This window comes from Heloderma suspectum, chromosome 1 (assembly GCF_057233095.1).
Source record: "Heloderma suspectum isolate Gila_16-S chromosome 1, 16-S_ref, whole genome shotgun sequence".
Taxonomy (NCBI): domain Eukaryota; kingdom Metazoa; phylum Chordata; class Lepidosauria; order Squamata; family Helodermatidae; genus Heloderma; species Heloderma suspectum.
The window spans coordinates 22,231,752-22,254,897 of NC_139458.1; the positions used below are offsets into that span (position 1 = coordinate 22,231,752).

General features: G+C 45.6%; 1 protein-coding gene across 1 annotated transcript in view; it reads right to left on the reverse strand.

Moving 5' to 3' along the window:
• The window catches only part of EXOC3L4 (exocyst complex component 3 like 4), a 94,049-nt gene that overhangs the window by 11,928 nt on the left and 58,975 nt on the right, over positions 1-23,146 (reverse strand). Inside the window, exons 9-11 of the mRNA XM_084826658.1 lie at positions 21,709-21,823; positions 9,892-10,026; positions 4,054-4,206 (exon numbers count right to left, since the gene is read on the reverse strand). Of these exons, the coding sequence (XP_084682784.1) occupies positions 4,054-4,206; positions 9,892-10,026; positions 21,709-21,823 (403 nt within the window). The remainder of the gene's footprint in view (positions 1-4,053; positions 4,207-9,891; positions 10,027-21,708; positions 21,824-23,146) is intronic.

Consider the following 23,146-nt stretch of genomic DNA (forward strand, 5'->3'; position numbering starts at 1 on the left):
CTACAGATGGGGAAAGGAGAGCAATAGTGAGGAAATGGGTGGGATGGGGGATATAGCAAGGCTAGAGACTGGAGGGAGGGGGAAATGGAAAGAGTTATTTCCTGGCTGGTCCAATCTTCTTCTGTCCACACAGACCTTTCCCCTTTGCATGCTGTCTCTCTACTCCCCACCTCTTGACTAGCCAGGCCCCCATGACAGCCATTATGTGATTAGCCACATCCTCCATGGGAGCCATTTTGTGGCTCCCATGGAGCTAGGGATGTACGAAAGTCACTTACCTGAACCCGAAAGTTAATTCGCGGTGGGGGGGAGGCGCTCCGTCCCTCCCCCCGAAATTCTGGCCGGGGGGGAAGCGTCCCGTCCCTCCCCCCTGAAATTCTGGCTGGGGGGGAGGCGCCCCGTCCCTCCCGCCGCGAATCCTGTCCTGCCAGGACGCAAATGGCGGCGGCTGTACCCGCCACCGTTTGCGTCCCTGCAGTCAGCCGTGATAGGCTACATAAATGTTTACATAGCCTATGACGGCTGAGTGAAAAAAAACACCAAACCGCGCGTATGCAAATGGCGGCGCCTGTGGGCGCCGCCATTTGCATTCCTTATTTTGGCACGTGTAGTCTACGTAAACATTTACATAGACTACGGTGAAAATAAGGGGAACGCTATTTGCGTTCCCCTTATTTTCGCCGTAGTCTACGTAAATGTTTACGTAGACTACATGTGCCAAAATAAGGAACGCAAATGGCGGCGCCCATGGGCACCGCCATTTCTGTATGTGCGGTTTGTTTGTTTTTTTTCACTCAGCCGTGATAGGCTACATAAACATTTACATAGCCTATCACGGTGTTTTTTAAAAATCTAGCCGTGATAGGCTACGTAAATCTATATGTAGCCTATCACTTTTTTTTTTTTTAAAACTTGGAAATGGCGGCGGCGGCAGCTGGTTGGAAGACCGGCTGCTGCCGCTGCCGAACTGCCACCGGAGCCGCCGCCGCCAGGGACATTCGCACAAGGTAAGTCCCGTCCCGGGGGGTGGCGGGGGGGTGGCAGACCGTTTCTCCACCAATTTCGGGGGGCCGAATGCCCTGGCATTCGGCCTCCCCGAGATTCGTGGAGAAATTCTCTGACAACCCTCCATGGAGCCCACAGAAGTTTCTGAAATTCCCAAATGTGCCCGCAAGTCCAAAAAGGTTGGGGACCCCTGATATATACTAATAGCAATCTCAATTATTTGAGTACTGTTCATTATGTAACCAAAACAGCACCATTCGTGTACAAAACAAAAGTACCAGAAAGCTTTGGGATTGGGGGGGGGGGCACCACCAAAACAGTCCAGTGAGGACTGGGAATACTCAATCAGCATGAAATGCTGATAGACGTTGGAACCCGCTCCACCCAAAAGAAACAGGAAATGTTGGTTTAAACCCTGGGTAAATTATGAACAATTGAGAGCAAGTGTGCTGACTCCCACATCCCGCCTGCCCATTCCCACTGATCTAAACAACCCAGGGATGCTCCAGCCTTGGGTTGTTTATCATGACAGTCGAACCTGGAATGCTAGGCTGTTGGGGAAGGAACAATCCAGACTTGTAACTAGGGTTGTATGAGAAATTCATTTCACTTCGTTTTTGATCAGGATTTACTCAGTTTGCAACTTTCAGGCCAAACATGGACTCAGACGTAATCTGTGGTCAAAGTCCGTACATTTCCGAGCATGTAATGTGATCTGTGGACCCCCCAAAAGTGTGTTTGACAGCATGCATACAGTTGAAAAATGTGCATGAAAAAATGCGTACTTTTGAAAAATGTGCACCAATATGCTTTAATCAATGGGAGAACAGTGTAGATTTCAAAGATGTGCACAATTGATGCATACCTGTGGAAAAAATATGCACGGAAAGAAAGGAGACAGCTCACAATCTGATACAGACTTGAATCGGAACAAGCTTTGGAATTTGGAGAACTTTGATGAGCTCAAATATTGCTGATTTGCACATCCCAACTTGTAACCCATGGTTTGTTCTTGGGTTACAAGTCTGGGTTGTTCCTCCCCCAAGGTCAGGATTGATTCTGTGCATATGGAGATAGTTAGCAGTTCAGATTCAGAAGGGGATCAGCCAGAACCGGCGGAGGCATCTTCCCGAGCGAGTTCAGATATGGATAGGCGTGCTTCTCAGGATGCTAACACCCAGATGGCTGGGCCTGAAGCCCCCCCCCCACTTGGGAACCCAGGAGGAGGAGGAGGAGAGCATGGGGTGTGACCTGAAGGATGCTAGACTGTGGCGCAGAGCAAAGCAGGAAAAATTAGAGGTGGAGCTCAGATGGTCAACCCGGTTGGCGATGTGTGAGGGTTGATGTAGGGGAGCATCACTGGAAGGAAGGGGTTTCCCTCCCTAAGTTATTCTAGCCAGCGAGTCCATGTTCAAACTGCTGGCAACATCGTAGCTCCCAATTGGACCCCCTGTTATCATTCCTTTGTAGCCTAAGAGTCTTCGAGTAGTTGCATTTGTAATGAACAGGTCTATAGTGAATTAAAGGTGTGAGACCAAAGCCTCTCTTCTTGTGTGTGTGCATGAGGAAGGTGGGGACCAAGGGAAAATGACACCCAACAATGTACAATTCTGGGTTTGGACATCATGATAAACAGGACTTCATCTCTGGGTTGTTGAGCTCTGCACAGCTGCAGCGGGAGTGATCGGGTGGTGAGAACAAGCACAGACACTCACTCCCACTTTATTCTGTTGTGACATGAAACCCAGGTCTGACTCTTAGGGGTGGTGGTGGGGGAATGGCAAATCCGGAGAGAGGAGGAATGTATGGGATTGCTTGGAGTCCTGAATAGAAACACTCTCTGTGTCCCATTTTTCCCAACTAAAGTGGCTGAATGACTGTGTTACTAAGGTTAACTTGGGGGGTATGCTTCTGAATTTTCAAAAGGCAGGATATAGTTACCTGCGAAGGCCTAGTCCCATTTGCCCTAGAAGAGTTTGAACCTAGTACCCATAGTTATGAATATCAAAACGCACTTCAGAAGGGACACAGCCTGGATGGGTGCAAATCCGGAACCTGCTTCCTTTGTTGGTTCTGTTCTATTAAAATAGCTGTTGGCAGTTTCACATAGGGATGTACGAAAGTCACTTACCTTTTCGCAGAATCTTTCGCAGTGGGGGGGAGGCGCTCCATCCCTCCCCCCAGAATCCTCGATGGGGGGGAAGAAATCCGCTCCTCCCCCCCGGAATCCTCAACGGCTGGCTCCGCTCCGCAGCCAGGCCGCGGAGCAGCCAGCCAGGGCCATCCACAGCCGGATTTCCAGCCGCAGACAGCCTGGTGTGGACGCAAATGGCGGCTGCCATTTGCGTTCTCTATTTTTCGCCGATTTATCTTACGTAAATATTTACATAAGATAAAACGGCGAAAAAAAGGAGAACGCAAATAGAATAGTGGACGCTATTTGCGTTCCTTTATTTTTCGTCGTTGTAGCCTACTTAAATATTTACATAGGCTAGAACGGCAAAAAATAAAGGAATGCAAATAGCGTCCACTACACTATTTGTGTTCCCCCTTTTTTTTGCCGTTTTATCTTATGTAAATATTTACGTAAGATAAATTGGTGAAAAATAGAGAACGCAAATGGTGGTCGCTGTAGCTGCCATTTGTATACACTGCGTTGTTGTTTTGTTTTTTTTAAGGTTAGCCATGATAGGCTATGTAAATTCTTACGTAGCCTATCACGGTCCAAGGACGGCAATGGCGGCGGCAGCAGCCCTGCCGCGGCCGGCCAGGAGACCACCCGCCAGAGCCACCGCCACCGGAGCTGCCGGAGCCACTGCCGGAACCGCTGCTGCCGAATCCGCTGCATCCGCCCCAGGTAAGTGCCATCCTGGGGGGATTCCGCAGGGGGGCCGGGGGGCAGGAGGCCGTTCCATTCCGCCACGGATTCCGGGGGGCCGGATTCTAAAGAATCCGGTCTCACTGGAATCTGTGGCGGAATTCTCCGCCATCCCTAGTTTCACATAAATCCACTTCACATGGGAGATACAAACTGCAGAATTTACTCACCAGATGTCGCATAGTATTGTTTATAGCTGTGGCTTCTTGAGTCATTATTTTGCTGATCTCTTTCCGTTTCCTTCTTTTTATTCTGTGTCTTGATTTGAGGGTTTGCGTGATATATTCCTTGACTACATACTTGTGAACTTCATTTAGAAATTCCTACATACAAAAACAACAATAAACCAATCATAAAATGGTGGGCTGGCCAGAGCATAAAGGCAGTGGAGGGTGTTACTAGCCTGGAAAACACCAAGAACTGGAGAATATTCAAATAACCCCAAGCCAGGGAATGATGGAGATCAGCTTGGACAATTTTGCACATTGACTGATTGACAACCTGATGGTGCACTGGCACCCGCATGTGGAAGGTGAGGCTCGGTTGATGCTACTGCAAATTATGTTAATGGGTATTAGCAGTGGCATGCCAAAAACACAATCTTCTATGTCAAGGCTGGGGAGGTTCTTTTGACCTGATGCCAAATTTAATTTCTGAGAGGCTCTCAGGGGGTGCCTTCTGTCAGGATTGGTTCTGAGCGTATGGAGATAGGAGTTCAGATTCAGAAGGGGAACAGCCAGAACCAGGGAAGGCGTCTTCCCCAGCCAGTTCAGATATGGATAGGCATGCTTCTCAGGATGCTGACACCCAGATGGCTGGGCCTGAAGCCCCCCCCCCATAAGAACCCAAGAGGAGTAGGAGGAGAGCACAGGGTGTGACCTGAGGGATGCTAGACTGCAGTGCAAAGCGAAGTGGGAAAAGCTAGAGGTGGAGCTCAGATGGTTGACCCAGTTGGGGATGCATGAGGGTCGACGTAGGGGAGCATCACTGGAAGGAAGGGGTTTCCCTCCCTAAGTTATTCTAGCCAGCAAGTCCCTGTTCAAACTGCTGGCAACATCGTAGCTCCCATTTGGATCCCCTGTTGTTGTCATTCTTTTGTAGCCTGAGAGTCTTCGAGGATTTGCATCTGTAATGAACCAGTTGATACTGAATTAAAGGCGTGAGACTGAAGCCTCTCTTCTTGTGTGTGTGCATGAGGAAGGTGGGGGCCAAGGGAATGTGACACATTCCTGTGGTGAGTGGAGCAGAAGGAAAAGGGGGTGGGGCAAAAAATGCCAACATATTTTAGCTTACAGCTCTTACTGACAGTAGCTAAGCCTTAGGAAAAGTATTTCAACCTTTTAGAATGGGGGAAAAATTGCACAAAAGCTGGCAAACCACCAAGTGATCAGTGGTTCGGGTGAGAGGGTTGGGCCAGGAGAAAAGGTGTGGCTATCTAGGGAACCCCAGAGTACTGGATTGGGATCCCAGGAGGGCTAGATTTGGCCATGGAGCCTGAAGTTCTCCACCCCTGTTCTATGTTGTGCACCAGCTAGGGATGTCAGAGAAAACCATTTGGGTGTGGAGTTGGCTGAGTTTTCCTAGGTTTGGCCCCTTGTACCACTTCCTGCTGTGGCACCCAACTCGGTATGCAGTGAGTTGGGCCACTTTGCCGATTTTTCCAGGCATTTTGCACTTTTTTGCAGTTTGCACAGATTTCTGAGCAATATGCACAAATTTCTGTATGAATTACAGACAAATTTGCATGAATGGGGCCGAATTTGTACAAATTCAGCCATAATTTGTTCAAATGCTTAGGAATTTGCACAAAACATTCCCAGAGTTTGGAGGAAAGCCTGCAGCTTGGCTCGCAAATGCAAAGTGAGTCGTACATGCCACAGAACTCCATCGAGTAAAAAAAGAACTGGATTTCCCAGCGATGGAATCCCTAGCACCAGCAAAAACAGTTATCATGCTACATACACCATCATGTTGTGGTGGCTTTGCTACTTCAGTTAACCTGTACTTCAAATCTTCTTCACCTGAACCCTCAAGCAAATTCCTCCCAGCTCAGCAGCTCTCAGATTTGTGAGTGTGAATTTGCAAACTGATGAGGAATGTAAAGCTCTGTTAACTACAAACCCCGAAATTTGGCAGGCCAAAGTTTTGCACTAGTTTTGTAGTGTTTTGCACCACCACTCACAAGTGTGTAAGTGACATAACCAATCAGGGTTCCTAGTAAACAGCCCCAAACACATTGTTATTTTCACTCACCTCTGCCGACATTTTGCAGTAGTTTGTGTGTGAGATAGTGTGTGAATGGGTCTGGGCAATCCTGCCATCTTTGGATGTGGACTTGCCCATGGCTGCCATATGGGCCCCAATGTGCTTGCTCAGATCCACTGGCTTCCAAATCACATGAAGTACTAGTTGCCCTGTACTCAGCACTGGTTAGGCCACATCTTGAGTACTGTGTCCAGTTCTGGGCACCACACTTTAAGAAGGATGCAGACAAACTGGAGAGGGTTCAGAGGAGGGCAACAAAGATGATCAGGGGACTGGAAACAAAGCCCTGTGAGGAGAGACTGAAGAAACCGGGCATGTTTAGCCTTGAGAAGAGAAGACTGAGGGGAGATATGATAGCACTGTTCAAGTACTTGAAAGGCTGTCACAGAGAGAAAGGCCAGGATCTCTGTTCGATCATCCCAGAGTGCAGGGCACGGAATAATGGGCTCAAGTGACAGGAAGCCAGATTCCAGCTGAACATCAGGAAAAACTTCCTGACTGTTAGAGCAATATGACAATGGAACCAATGACCTAGGGAGGTGGTGGGCTCTCCCACACTGGAGGCCTTCAAGATGAATCTGGACAGCCACTTCTCAGGGATGCTCTGGCTTGGATTCCTGCACTGAGCAGGGGGTTGGACTCGATGCTTTTGTAGGCCCCTTCCAACTCTACTATTCTATGATTCTAATCTGGCAAACATCAGACTTCCTCAAGTCCATTGCTACTTTCCTCTTATATCTAGATGATATCATTTTGGTTACAGATAAACAGGAAGTCTTGAGTTCCTTCTTAGTTATATATGACAATATGACAGAGATAAATCATGCATACAAATCATGCACCGAAGTCATGCAATGGGCCACAAATAGAAACAACAATAGAAACAACATCATGATATTTAAAAGATAAATGAGTGGAGTGTGGGAGGAGCTGAAGATGTTGCCAATATCAGGTGCCATTTGGTCTTGGGCTGGTCCTAATTGTATGGTATGAGATATGATATGATATGATATGATATGATATGATGATGTGATATGATATGATACAATATGATATGATATGATATACAAGAAAAAGTTTATTTCAGCAGGGGAATAAGGCCAGCATGGGTAACTTGTAGCCTTCCAGATGCTGTTGGCAGTGGAGGCTGGTGGCTCCGATTGTGGTGGGGCTGTGAATCTATCCGGGTTTCAGTCAGAACCAGCCAGAACTCTAAAGGAGTTATCCAAGGTGATGAACGCTATCCCCAAAATAGGTTGACCACATTGGATATCTCCTTTTGAGCTCTGTCTGGTTCTGACTAAAACCCGGAATGGATCTACAGCCCCACCAAAATTGGAACCACCAGCCTCTACTGGTTGTTGGGTTGCAACTGTCCTCACCCCTCACTATTGGCTATGCAATCCAGCAACATCTGGAGGACCACAGTTGTCCACCCTTGGAACAAGGGATCAGGGTTGCCAAGGGGTGTGTGTGTGTGTGTGTGTGTGTGTGTCTGTTTTACTGGGCTCTGTGTCTTTAACAGCAAATAATATTTTTATCTCCATGAAATGAAAAGGTGTGATTGCTGATTTCTGTAGACCAGGCTGCTGCTAAAGGCACATGAACCTCTTTTTTTCTGGTGAGCTGCCCACCTTATAAGCTACTGATCTTTAACCTTCCAATTCGTCAATGGGAAGCCAAGAGTGAAACCAAGATATGGAAATAGTGATATGAAACGATGATGCCTGAGTCACTGCATTCACTCCAAGGGTTCCTCTTTTCTGTGACCTGACCTGACCTTGACAAAATACTCCTGCTATTGTTTCTTTTGCTGGGGCCATTAGGGGTAAAAATACATAAATGCTGTCATCAGGCATACACAACCAATAGAGTTCTTCAGCTTTCAGGGTCTCTAGAAGTTAAATATTTGAGTGTGGGGAGAGGAGAATGAAAGCAGACTTATTCCACTGGACCTGCAGCCTGAATGCAAAAAGCCCAGGGCACTTTTTCCTTTTCAGTCTCCTCCTTAAGTCTCAGTATATAGATAGTAAAGGTGCAATCCTATGAATGCTTAGAGAAAAGGCCTACAACTCCCAGCATGCCCCAGCCAGCAATGCTTAGGATTGCACCCTAAGAGAGCACACGTTACACAACCTCGGGTCCCCAGATGTTGGACTACAATTCCCATCTTCCACTGCCCATGGTTGCTGGCTGTGGATGATGGGGGTTGTCCCCAGCAACATCTGGGGACCCAACATTGGGAAAGACGGCTGGAGATGCTGGAAATTTGGGAAAGGCTGCATTACAAGAAATTTCTAGAACATCTACTCTGATATTCAGAAGAGAGCAAACCAGAAGGGTGTGGTAATCCATCCTTTTGTCATTATTTACCCAAGGTAAACTGCATGTATGATAGCAGGGGTTAAAGAACAATCAGTGTGTGTTAGGGAATCTTGAATTGGCCTTCTGAGAGAGCTTAATGGCAAAACTCTAGAAAGATTCCTTTTGTTCTTTGCTTCCACCTAATCCATTTTCTCTCACACATCAGGGTGGATCAAGGTCCATCAAGTTCATCAGGGTGGATACCAGCCTACACTCCTTAGTATCTCTCACGCTTTCTCTGTTTCTCTGTTTATCAGTGGTGGAGTGGTACATTTTGAAGTGCAGGAGCACGTCATGACCGTGTACACACACACACACACACACACACACACACAGCCAATGGTAAGGGGTCATAGGCCAAAACATCTGGAGGGTCACAAGTCAGCCACTTCTGGTTTAATCCGTTAGTGTGAAGGAAGAACTTCATCAAATAAAACGTAAGAAGTATCCAGCCCCTTCTTTATAATTTTCCTCATTTTCTTTCCTATATGCTGTCACATCTGTGAAACTTCAAATCCTAATTATCTTTCACCTTATTTAGAGCTTTTCTAGATGAGGCTGTTTAACCCTCTGCTTTCAGATTTTTGCAGAATTAAGATCGGATCGCTACACAACATTTTTTCCTGTCCTGCCTTTCCTTATTTTCTGCTAACATAGCTTCTAGGTGGTATAGCGGAACAAAATGGAATAATGCAACTGCACTGGTGGAGAGTTGCACTTTGTTTCGTGATGCCAAAAACCCCCACACTTTCCTCACCCCCCCCCCCGAAAGTGTTTGGAAAACACAATAGTGAAACTGGAGGATGACGTCATCTAAAGCACCCATGAACAACCATGAGCGAGGAATGGCAAATGCGCAATAAAAGCCTTGTCTAGAAAAGCTCTCACTTGCCAGAGCAAGGAGGCTCTGACACCACCAGCCCTACTCTGAAAAAAAATCCCAGGACAATGCTCCCCTTTGTTCCCCCCCTCCACTACACTGCTGACTGTGATGCACTATATACATTGAAGGTACTGCTTAAAACAGCCTTCTCTAACCTTGGGACACCCCCCCTGATATACTGAACTACAACTCCCATCACCCCATCCACCATGGACATGTTGGCTAAAGCTGATGGGAGTTGGAGTCCAACACATCTGGAGGGCACAAGGTTGGGGAAGGCTCGTGTAAAAATAAATAACAGTGCCATCCTATGCAAGTTTAGATGGATAAAGGTCCTACAACTCCCAGCACTCTCCAATCAGCCATGCTATGCATGTTTAGACTTTTTCTGTCTAAACATGCATAGGATTGTGCTCTAATAATAATAATTAAGGCCAGTCCTCACTTTTGAAAATTATTATTACTATCTATCACTAATCAACAGCAGCAACATTACCGTGCAAATGGGGTCGTTCAGATGTATTAGGTGATTAGAAAAATCCTCAATGACTAATAATATTTTCATGATGAGGGTGTCAAGAGTTCCACCACTTAAAATCCATGCTTGGCTTAGAATCTTCTTAAACATCGGCTGGAGGGGGGAAAAAACACACAGAGAGAAACAAACATACTACAATCAACAGTATTATTAAAGCACCTCCTTTTGATTATATTGTATAACCTACTTGACTCATTATGGCCAGGATCCAAGAGCTACTTTAGCTGCACCCAAAGTTATGGATAAAAAGGTAAAGTTGTCCCCAACCAGTCGTGTCCGACTCTAGGGTGCGGTGCTCATCCCCGTTTCTAAGCCGAAGAGCCAGCACTGTCCGAAGACACTATGTGGCTGGCATGACTGAACACCGAGGTGCACGGAACGCTGTTACCTTTCCCGCTGAGGCGGTACCTATTTATCTACTTGCAATTTCTTGCTTTCGAACTGCTAGGTTGGCAGAAGCTGGGACTGAAGACGGGAGCTCACTCCATCACGCAGCACTCAGGTCTCGAACTGCTAACCTGCCGACCTTCCAGTCTGCAGTTCAGCGTCTTAACCACTAAGCCACCGCGGCCCCCTTAAAGTTATGGATACACCAAGTTTATTTACTCCCCCCCACCACCACTTTGAACTGAAGACACCCCACCCTACAACAGAAATATTCTTTCCTTGGAGTTTACATCGCTTCTGACAAATGGTCATTGAAGCGCCCCAATCAACTGGAGTGTGTTGCCACCAACGAAAGCTGAATTAAAATCATGATACTCTATGTCCTAAATGGAGTGCAGAACCTCAGGCCTGGGGGCCAAATCTGGCCTTCCAAGGGTCTAAATCCAGCCCTCAGATCAGTATAACCTGATGGGAACTGGGCTAGTGGTGAGCAACCAAGAAAGAGATCTTGTGGCTGTGATAGACAGCTTGATGAAAATGTCAACCCAGTGTGCAGCCGCTGTAAAAAAAGGCAACTCCGTGTTAGAAATAATTAGGAAAGGAATTGAGAATAAAACTGCCAATATCATACTGCCCTTATACAGAACTATGGTGCAACCACATTTAGAATACAGTGTACAGTTCTGGTCACCACATTAAAAAAAAGATATTGTAGGGCTGGAAAAAGTGCAGAAAAGGGCAACTAAAATGAACAAGGGGCTGCAACATCTCCCCTATGAGGGAAGGTTACAACAGCTGGGATTGTTTAGCTTGGAGAAAAGGAGGGTAAGGGGAGACATGATGGTGGTCTACAAAATTATGCATAGCATGGAGAATGTGGATAGGGATAAATGTTTCTCCCTCTCTCACAATACTAGAAACTGGGACCATCCCATAAAGCTGATTGGGGGGAGATTCAGGACAGATAAAAGGAAGGACTTCTTCACTCAGCACATACTTAAACTATGGAACTCTCTACCACAGGATGTAGTGATGGCCACCAACTTGGATGGCATTGAAAGTGGTTGGACAAATTCCTCCAGTACCAGGGGCAGTGAGCCTATGCTTGGGAACATTTGCTTGGGAACATGAGCGGAAGGGTGCTGTTGCACTCATGTCCTCCTTATGGGTTTCCTGTGGGCAGCTGTTTGGCCATTGTGTGAACAGAATGCTGGACTAGATGGACCCTTGGTCTGATCCAAGGTGGCTCGTCTTATGTTCTTAATTGTCTAAAAAATTCCTTTCCAAGCTCTCAGGTAACAAACTAAAGTATATGTAAATTTATTATTGTTATTGTTATTATTAAATTTAGGCTCTTGTGAGAGTTATGTCTATCTTGTTTCTTCAGAATTGGGTGTGATGTTTGAGAGGAATATAGTCTGGCTACATAAAAAATAGTTTCATTCTTTGCGGGAGCAATCCTATGGCCACTAGACACTGTCTAGAGGGCCATAGGATGTGCTCTTTTCCGGGAACCGACCTCCCCCCACATCCGTGCTGCCTTGGAGGCAGCGTGGAGAAGCCCTCTCCTCCATGCTCAGAAGAGGAGCGTGGAGCGACTGAAAAGGGGTGGGGCTGGGGCCGTTCCAGGGCAGGGAGAACAGAGCTGCATGTACAACACATCCTATGTGTCATACACGCAGCCTCCTCTCCCGGTCGGCCCCCCACGGTTAGACAGGAGAAAACGGCTATCTAGAGGAAAATAGCAGGGCAGGAGAGGTGCAGAGGGAATGATCCCCCCGTGCCTCTCCTGCCTTGCTTAGGATAGGCGGTTGCCTCTGAGTTCAGAGGCGGCTGCCTATCTTGATAAGATTGCACCCTTGATGAAGCACAGAAATGGCATTAAATTCCAGAGTTGTCATCAGATAACTTACTATTGCTGCTCAGTATTATTATCATTTGTTCAAAAGTGAGATTTATGAACTGAATCCATTCTTGTCTAAGCATATTTACTATTGTTAGTCATTATCATCAAGAGACATTTTTGATTACTTACACAAATTACTTATGTTTACTATCATTATTATTTGTTAAAATGATACATTTTTGAACTGCACTCTTTTCAGTACAATTTCTGTATGGTAGATGTTAGACCATTTCACATTCCCGAAGCCAATTAATTGCACATATTGTTTGAGACTCTGTTTGCAGCATTGCTATGTCTATGTTCTATCTATCTTTGTTACATAGACTTTCTTGCATTTAATTGTATTGGATGTCACCACATCTGATTGTACTTTCAAGACATGAATGGTCCCATGTCAGCTTCGGACCTTGTGTGTTCACTTGCCACAGCAAATTTAGTTTGGTGTACATGTACCAACATGTTTAGTTAGTATATAAAACATATTCTGATGCTGCATTTCATCGGCTTTTTGCTACAATAGGGGGTCCATTGATTCATTTGGTGGTTCTTATGGTGGGTTCCCCTCCTTCTTGCTTCAGCTGATTTGGCATATCACAAAAGGGCAGCAACCAGGTAGTTACTTGATTTATCATTGTTGTGTTTTTATTCCCAGGGTGAGGCACTTGTAGGATTTACTACCGCAAGTGCCAAAATTATTTGTTTGGCCTTGATCACTGCCTTGTTGTGGTGAAGCGGCTTGCGTAACTCAGTGAAGCCATAAGCTATGTCGTGCAGGGCCACCCAAGACGGACAGGTCATGGTGGAGAGTTCTGACAAAATGTGGTCCACTGGAGAAGGAAATGGCAACCCACTCCAGTATTCTTGCCAAGAAAACCCCATGGAACGTATCACAAGTCTAAAAGATATGATGCCGGAAGATGAGCTCCTCAGGTCGGAAGGTGTCCAATATACTACTGGGGAAGAGCAGAGGGTATTTCCAAGTAGCGCCAGAAAGAGTGAAGCGGCTGGGCCAAAGCCAAAAGGACACTCAGCTGTGGATGTGACTGGTGGTGAAAAGAAAGTCCGATGCTGTAAAGAACAATATTGTTTAGGAACCTGGAATGTAAGATCAATGAATCAAGGTAAGCTGGAGGTGGTCAAACATGAGATGGCAAGATTGAACATTGACATCTTGGGAATCAGTGAACTAAAATGGACAAGCATCGCATGGGCGAATTTAATTCAGGTGACCATCGTATCTACTACTGTGGGCAAGAATCCCTTAGAAGAAATGGAGTAGCACTCATAGTCAACCAACGGGTGGGAAAAGCAGTACTGGGGTACAATCTCAAAAATGATAGAATGATCTCAGTACGAATCCAAGGCAAACTATTCAACATCACAGTAATTCAAGTCTATGCCCCAACCGCTGAGACTGAAGAAGCTGAGGTTGATCGGTTCTATGAAGACCTACAACACCTTCTAGAACTAACACCAAAAAAAGATGTCCTCTTCATCATAGGGGATTGGAATGCTAAAGTAGGAAGTCAAGAAATCACCGGGATAACAGGCAAGCATGGCCTTGGTGTACAAAATGAAGCAAGACAAAGGCTAATAGAGTTTTGCCAAGAGAACACGCTGATCATAGCAAACACTCTTTTCCAACAGCACAAGAGGCGACTCTACACATGGACATCACCTACATGTGGACTCTACACATGGTCAACATCGAAATCAGATGGATTATGTCCTTTGCAGCCAAAGACGGAGAAGCTCTATACAGTCAGTAAAAACAAGACCTGGAGCTGATTGCAGCTCAGAGCATGAGCTTCTTATTGCAAAATTTCAGCTTAAATGGAAGAACGTAGGGAAAACCACTAAACCATTCAGGTATGACCTAAATCATATCCCTTATGAATATACACTTCAGCAAAGGAGATCGTTACCTTGTCGTGGTGCTGGAGGTTGAGCACCTCAATGATGTCATGAGCTAAACCGTGAAGGGACACCCAAGACGGGAAAGTCATGGCAGAGTTGTTGTTGTTGTTGTTGTTGTTCAGTCGTTCAGTCGTGTCTGACTCTTCGTGACCCCATGGACCATAGCACGCCAGGCCTTCCTGTCCTGCGCTCTCTCCCGGAGCATGCTCAAGTTCATATTCATTGCATCCGTGATGCTATCTAGCCATCTCATCCTCTGCCGTCCCCTTCTCCTTTTGCCTTCCATCTTTCCCAGCATCAGGGTCTTTTCCAGGGAGTTTTCTCTTCGCATTAGGTGGCCAAAATATTGGAGCTTCAGCTTCATTATCTGTCCTTCCAATGAGCACTCAGGGTTGATTTCCTTTAGGATGGACTGATTTGTCCTCCTTGAAGTCCAGGGGACTCGTAAGAGTCTTCTCAGACTAAATACAATTCCTGAGGAAGGAAATGGCAACCCACTCCAGTATTCTTTCCATGAAAACTAAATGGATCAGTACAACCAGAGATATGTCAGTATACCATCGGAAGATGGGACTCCCAGGTCGGAAGATGGTCAAAATGCTACTGGGGAGAAACAGAGGATAAGTTCAACTAGCCCCAGATGTGATGACGCAGCTAGCTCAAAGCCAAAAGGACGGCTAGCAGCCGATCATGCTGGTGGTGAACAACGAATCCGATGTTCTAAAGATCAACACACCATAGGAACCTGGAATGTAAGATCTATGAGCCAGGGCAAATTGGATGTGGTTATTGGGGAGATGTCAAGATTAAATATGAGCCACGTGTGGTGCAGAGTGGTAGGCAGCAGTATTGCAACGAAAACTCTCCCCATGGCCCGAGTTCGATCCCAGCGGAAGCTGGGTCTTGGGTAGCCAGCTCAGGTCGACTCAGCCTTCCATTCCGAGGTCGGTAAAATGAGTACCCAGCTTGCTGGGGGAAAGGTAGTCACGACTGGGGAAGGCAATGGCAAACCACCGCGCTATAGTCTGTCATGAAAACACCAGCGTAAGCAGGTGTCCCTCTTGCAGCGTAAGCAGGCGTAAGCAGCAATGACCCTGTGCTTGCACAGGAGGAACCTTTCCTTTCCTTTCAAGATTAAATATAGACATTTTGGGTGTCAGTGAACTGAAATGGACTGGAATGGGCCACTTCACATCAAATGACCACCAGATCTACTACTGTGGACAAGAGGAACACAGAAGAAATGAAGTTGCCTTCATAATTAATAATAAAGTGGCTAAAGCAGTGCTTGGATACAATCCAAAAAATGACAGAATGATCTCAATTCAAATTCAGGGTAAGCCATTTAACATCACAGTGATCCAAATATACGCCCCAACCACAGATGCTGAAGAAGCAGAAGTAGATCAGTTCTATGAGGATCTGCAGCACCTACTGGATAGTACGCCAAAAAAAGATGTTATTTTCATTACAGGAGACTGGAATGCTAAGGTGGGTAGTCAAACGACACCTGGAATTACAGGCAAGCATGGTCTGGGAGAACAAAATGAAGCAGGACATAGGCTGATAGAATTTTGCCAAGTCAACTCACTGTGCATAAAAAACACTCTCTTCCAACAACCTAAGAGACGACTTTATACATGGACTTCACCAGACGGTCGACACCGAAATCAGATTGACTACATCCTTTGTAGCCAAAGGTGGTGGACATCTATGCAGTCGGTAAAAACAAAACCTGGAGCTGACTGTAGTTCAGATCACGAACTTCTTATTGCACAATTTAGAATCAGACTAAAGAGAATAGGGAAGACCCATAGATCAGTTAGATATGAGCTCACTAATATTCCTAATGAATATGCAGTGGAGGTGAAGAATAGATTTAAGGGACTAGATTTAGTAGATAGGGTCCCGGAAGAACTATGGACAGAAGTTCGCAACATTGTTCAGGAGGCAGCAACAAAAAACGTCCCAAAGAAAAAGAAAACCAAGAAGGCAAGATGGCTGTCTGCTGAGACGCTGGAAGCAGACCAAGAAAGAAGGAAAGCAAAAGGCAACAGTGATAGGGGGAGATATGCCCAATTAAATGCAAAATTCCAGAGGTTAGCCAGAAGAGATAAGGAATTATTTTTAAACAAGCAATGCATGGAAGCGGAAGAAGATAATAGAAAAGGAAGGACAAGAATAAACAACAACAACAATGAATATACAGTGGAGGTGAGGATTTAAGGGATTAGACCTGATAGACAGAGTGCCTGAGGAACTATGGACGGAGGTCCGTAACATTGTTCAGGAGGCAGCAACTAAATCCATCCCAAAGAAAAAGAAATGCAAGAAAGCCAAGCGACTGTCTGATGAGGCTTTACAAGTAGCTGAGGAAAGAAGGGAAGCAAAAAGCAAGGGAGAAAGGGGAAGATATATCCAACTGAATGCAGATTTCCAGTGAATAGCAAGGAGAGACAAGAAGGCCTTCTTAAATGAACAATGCAAAGAAATCGAGGAAAACAACAGAATGGGAAAGACAAGAGATCTCTTCAAGAAAATCGGAGATCTCAAGGGAAGATTTTGTGCAAAGATGGGCATGATAAAGGACAAAGAAGGCAAGGAGCTAACAGAAGCAGATGAGATTAAGAAGAGGTGGAAAGAATACACAGAAGAACTATACAGGAAAGATCTGAATGTCCCTGATAGCCATGATAGTGCGCTCACTGAACTTGAGCCGGACATCCTAGAGAGTGAAGTCAAGTGGGCCTTAGGAAGCATTAGTAACAACAAAGCTAGCGCAGATGACAGTATTCCAGCTGAGCTATTTAAAATCCTAAAAGATGATGCTGTTAAAGTGCTGCACTCAATATGCCAACAAATTTGGAACACTCAGCAATGGCCACAAGACTGGAAAAGGTCAGTTTACATTCCAATTCCAAAGAAGGGCAATGCCAAAGAGTGTTCAAACTACTGCACAATTTCGCTCATTTCACATGCCAGCAAGGTGATGCTCAAAATCCTACAAGCTAGGCTTCATCAGTATGTGAACCGAGAACTACCGGAAGTACAAGCTGGGTTTTGAAGAGGCAGAGGAACTAGAGATCAAATTGCCAACATTCGCTGGATCATGGAGAAAGCAAGAGAATTCCAGAAAAACATCTATTTCTGCTTCATTGACTACGCTAAAGCCTTTGATTGTGTGGATCACAACAAACTGTGGCAAATTCTTAAAGAGATGGGAGTACCAGACCACCTTACCTGTCTCCTGAGAAACCTGTACGAGGGTCAAGAAGCAACAGTAAGAACCGGACATGGAACAACCGATTGGTTCAAAATTGGGAAAGGAGTACGAAAAGGCTGTATATTGTCACCCTGCTTATTTAATTTATATGCAGAGTACATCATGAGAAACGCCAGGTTGGATGAATCACAGGTCGAAATTAAGATTGCCGGGAGAATTATCAACAACCTCAGATACACAGACGATACCACCCTAATGGCAGAAAGAGAAGAGGATCTAAAGAGCCTCTTGTTGAGGGTGAAAGTGGAGAGTGCAAAAGCTGGTTTGAAACTCAACATTAAAAAAACTAAGATCATGGCATCTGGCCCCATCACTTCCTGGCATGTAGAAGGGGAAGAAATGGAAGCAGTGATAGATTTTATTTTCTTGGGCTCCAACATCACCGCAGACGGTGACTGTAGCCATGAAATTAAAAGATGCTTGCTCCTTGGGAAGAAAGCTATGGCAAATCTAGACAGCATAGTAAGAAGCAGAGACATCACCTTGCCGACAAAGGTTCGTATAATCAAAGCTATGGTTTTCCCAGTAGCAACATATGGCTGTGAGAGCTGGACTGTAAGGAAGGCTGAGCGCCGAAGAATCGATGCTTTCGAACTGTGGTGCTGGAGAAGACTCTTACGAGTCCCCTGGACTGCAAGGAGGTCAAATCAGTCAATCCTAAAGGAAATGAACCCGGACTGATCATTGGAAGGACAATTACTGAAGCTGAAGCTCCAATATTTTGGCCACCTAATGCGAAGAGAAAACTCCCTGGAAAAGACCTTGATGCTGGGAAAGATTGAAGGCGAAAGGAGAAGGGGACGGCAGAGGATGAGATGGCTAGATAGCATCACCGATGCAATGAATATGGACTTGAGCACATTCCGAGAGAGAGTGGAGGACAGGAAGGCCTGGCGTGCTATGGTCCATGGGGTCATGAAGAGTCGGACATGACTGAATGAATGAACAACAACATTTGCTGCTCTGCCTTGGGCAGCAAAATGTCTTTCGCAACCCTGACTGACTTAGCGGGGACAGGCCTCTGCAAGCTGTCCCTGGTTTTTGAGAATCTCTTGAACAGTGCATACAAACAGTTGTAGCACAATCCAAACAACAGGTATTTTCAAAGGAAAAGCAGATTTGGTCAGAGCTGATTTGAGGCTGATGAATGAGTTTGTGCTTAACCCTTTCCCTACCTAAATCACTCTTGAAGCTGCTCCCTCTCCCTCTCAGATTTGCCTTCACAGCCCCTTCATTTGGAATGCTGCAGGCGGGTGGGGGGAGCAGTGGGAGAGGGCAAATTAGAGTGGACAAGTGGCGAGGGGGGAAGGGTTAAGCACCGCTCTCCCTGCCACTTCTTGGCTCCATGCTTCCACCTCCCAAAGCTGTTTCTCCTTAAAAAAAAGAAAGAAAAAAAGCTGTCAATGTTCTATTACTTACCTGTGCATGTGGGATGACATGGTCCAAATGGGGAACCTTCACGGGCCAGATTAAGACCACGGGTCAGAGGTTCCACATCCCTGTCATATGTAGTTAGGCTTTGTGTCTGTCCCCTAACAGTCAAGACAGCACTACAAATTTGTGGGGTACAAGGAATGCAAGACCACAGAGACAGACCAGGAGCGCTGGAAGAGAAGGGCTTAAATTGGGAGCCCTGCAGATCTCTCGTCTAATTGTCACGGGTGGCATGCATGCATTTATAGTATGTGCTTCACATAATGACAGGATTATGCATGGCTGGAAAAATGCCTTCCTGTATTCTGGATGCTTCTAATCCCCAAACTGTATTTCCCTAGATGAATGTAAGCTCTTTCTATCAGCTGGTAACTGTATTAAGGAGGCAGGAACAAATTAAAATGTAAATCAGTGGGAAATTAAGTGGAATTGGAGAGCAAGTCAATGAGCTGTGGTAAATCACTTGGAGGTGCACAGTGTTCTTGATATTCTGTCCAAGACCATCAGCATCTTTAAACTAGCAGAAGTCTGTTTCCATTAAGATGAGAAGGAGATGCTGTTATACACTAACTGAGCCATCATCAGGCCTTTGGTTCCAAAACACATCAGGGTGGAAACGTTTGCCCCCAACTAATCTTTTCCATCAATCCACATTTACCAAGAAAGGAATCAATATGCGTTGGTGCAAAATCCTCCTCTGTGACAGATCCACCGAACACCATAAATCAAGGACGGACTGTATTTTCAGCAAGTATATTGCAGTGCCTGAGATAAACTGTCAACGTGCTTGAGATAAGCCATTGATGGTGCTGTTCACATGATGCAGCCCATCTCTGGCATCTATATAGGTTCAGGCCCATGCAAGAAAGCTTAATTCCCCTACAGTCCAATCCTTATCAAGGGTGAAGATGCTATTGGGAAGTTTCTTCAGTGTTCTATCACCCTGCCACAGGGGCTTTTGTTAGGGTTTTAGAACTGTTACCTAACAGCCCTAACACGTAAGAGAGAGAGGTGAGCAACATACAGTCCATGGGCCACATATAATGATGTATGAGAAATTTGTTTCAGTTCATTTTTTATTCGGATTTGCTCAGTTCGCACCTTCCAGACCAAATACGGACTTGGACACAATCTGCGGTCAAAGTCCGTACATTTTCGAGCTTGCAATGTGATTGGCAGACCCAATTTTACACAAACGGCAGCTGTAAAGCAACCATTTACATAAGATTACTGGTATAAATGGATATTTCTGCCTGTAATCTTGCATAAATGGTTGCTTTACCGCCACTGTTGGCGTAAAATCACCCTTTACGAAAAAGGCCGAGCTGCCATTTTAATGCAAAATGGCGGCTTGGCAAGGGATTGGGCAGCTGTGTGTCGCTTGCTGGGAGCTCATGGAGCACCCATAGACTTGCTGCACGTGGCACGGTGAGGCAGCTGGTGGGGGTCTGGCAAATGGCCCTCGCCCTGGACCGTGGTCAGTTCGCCCATCCCTAGAAAGAGCCACCATCAGTCAGAATAGGCAATAGGCAATATGTGTCTAGAACATGGGCAACATGTGGCCCCCAGGCTGGATGCACCCCTCCCCCAATGCAGCTTCCAATGAATTCAATGGCAGTGGCAACAATTTTTTTTTTAAATGGCAGTTTTAGTGCTACAAAGCCCCCAAACAGTCAAATTTAGCTAAATATGAAGCTAAATATGACCCTTCTACCACTCTGTAGCTCCTATGGAGCACTAAAATGATAAAATTTAGCTTCAGAACAAGCTAGATTTGACCCTTTTAGTGCTCCGTGGTGATTTGCTGCTGAATTTCACTGGCAAACCACCGATTATTTTGCCACTGCCACTGAATTTGGTGGCACAGTGGCAGCAGGGATGTGGCCCATGGGGAGGGGGGAAAGGAGTTGAAAGTGGCCCCAGGACTCTTTGAAGTTGCCCATCCCTGTGCTAGATGGACAAACAGTCTGACCTACTATAAGGTTCAGAGGCAGCCGACTATCCCCATAGGATTGTGGCTTTAAGCATTTAATTTATCATAAAGGAAATTTCAATCAATTTCTTAGTGTCTGAATGATAACCCTCCTTTTTCACTCTGATGTGCAATTTGTATGCTTTGAAAGGTCAGCAAATTGTGAATAACTACATTGGTCTGATTTATGACTGAAAGCCTGTTGAGATAATTTACAGCAGGGCTGGAGACCCTCGAGCCTGGGGAACCAATCCAGCCATCTTGTGGTCCCGATCCAGGCCTTTGCAGGTTCTCAGAAGACCCCACTCCCTTTCCCCCAACCACCAATTGTTTGGTCATTTCGTGGCTTTTGTACAGCCCCCCCCCCCCAATTCTAAAGGGTTGAAATGCCTCTCCTAAAGCTTTAAGCTAAAATATGCTGGCATTTTTGGCTTTTCTTGTATTTTTTAACCCTGCCCCTTTTGCCTTTGGTCCTGCCTCCTTTTGCCTTCAGCTCCACCCACCACTGGCATGTGACCCTCAAGAGCTTCTCCAAAATGGAATTCAGACCTTGGGCTGAAAGATGTTCAGCACCCCTGGTTTATTGTCCGGGAAGTGGGCATGTTCTCCAAACATAGAAGGGGAAGCTACCAGAAGCCACTGTGCCTGTACAACCATTTGTCTGTGCAGGTGCAACATGGTGGATACTACACAGCATGAATAAGGGCTTCCTCATTAGTCAAGGCTCAGCAAGAACAAGGGGGTGTCGTGCCTCTTCCTTCACACCTCAGTAGTTGCTCAGCAACAGCATGTCAGCAAGATCATCAACATGAACTACTGCTGCGAAACCTCAAGAACTACTGGATTCTACCAGAGTCCTGCAAATGTTCCTCTTACCTTTGTGTCCATCCTTAATTTATTTAAAAAATACTTCCTCCATTTCAGTATCTCATGAGCCAGGGTCTTCTCCAGTTCTTTACAGCTGACATCAAGATTTGCTTGTAAGACCATCCTGTAGCGAAGAAGCCAATAACTCAACATTGGTTAAGTTGTAATGGTATGGTCTGACAGTTCCAGTGTCCCAAAGGAATCCTATATTTAGATAAAAGAACACGCCCCTTTTCTCCACCTAGGTGCATCATAAAGCACTGCTATGTAAGGCAGAGTATTACTACGTTTTAGGAAATAATACTGCTCTACTATCTGATGAAGAGCAAAGAGGACCAAATGTTATCATGCCCAAATTCAGTTTTTCTTTTGGAACAGAAGAAGTCTCCTACTTAATTCTCCATTGATTATCTTCCACTGTTTTGACATCTTCCAAGTAAGCCTCTGAACAGCAGTTCCTGAGGAACAAGAGCAGGAGGATGCTATTGAGCAAATGTCCTGCTTGTGGGCTTCCCATGGGCTTCTGTTTAGCCACTACTGGAACAGGATAAGAACATAAGAAAATGTAAGAAGAGCCCTGCTGGATCAGACCAAGGGTCCATCTAGTCCAGCATTCTGTTCACACAGTGGCCAACCAGTTGCCCATGGGAAACTCACAAGCAGGACATGAGTGCAATGGCACCCCCTGCCCATGTTCCCCAACAACTGGTGTACATAAGCTTACTGCCTCTGGTACTGGAGGTAGCACATAGCCCTCAGGACTAGTAGCCATTGATAGCCTTCTCCTCCAGGTATTTAGTCCAGAATGCTGGACTAGATAGGCCTGTGGTCGAATTCAGCATGGGTCTTCTTATGTTCTTACATTTTTACATAAGTGACACTTCCTAAATATCCAGACTGATTTTGCTACCTCTTAAGATAATGTGCAGCTAGGAACAGAAGTGAAGGTGAAATTAAAAGCTGTAATTTAAATTGCATACCCTCTTACTAGTTGGCAACTTGCCAGACTGCTTACTGCATACCAGGGATAATTAGCACAAAGCAGGGGGAAAGAGATGTGTTGAAAGTAGAGCTGTGCACCAATTAAAGATTTCCCCCCTCAATTAATGATTTGGCTTTAATGGATTAATTAATTGATTATATGTGACTTAATCTGCATATTCAATATAGATGCATTTAAAAATCCTATAGACACATACTGAATTCATACACTAAGTGCCAATCCTTAGGTAGCCAAAATGGCACCATCTATACACAAGAGCATGGTATCAGCAGGTTTGGGGAAATGGCAAGTCTGCAGAACTATCAAAAACCTTTGGGAGGGGGGAACCCTAAGCCCCCCCCCAATCCCAACCCAAAGACTGAGAATGCTCAGTGCACACGGAACCCTGACTGTAGAGAAAATGGAAAACCAGCAGCTGGGGATGCAATGGAGTATCCTAGAAAA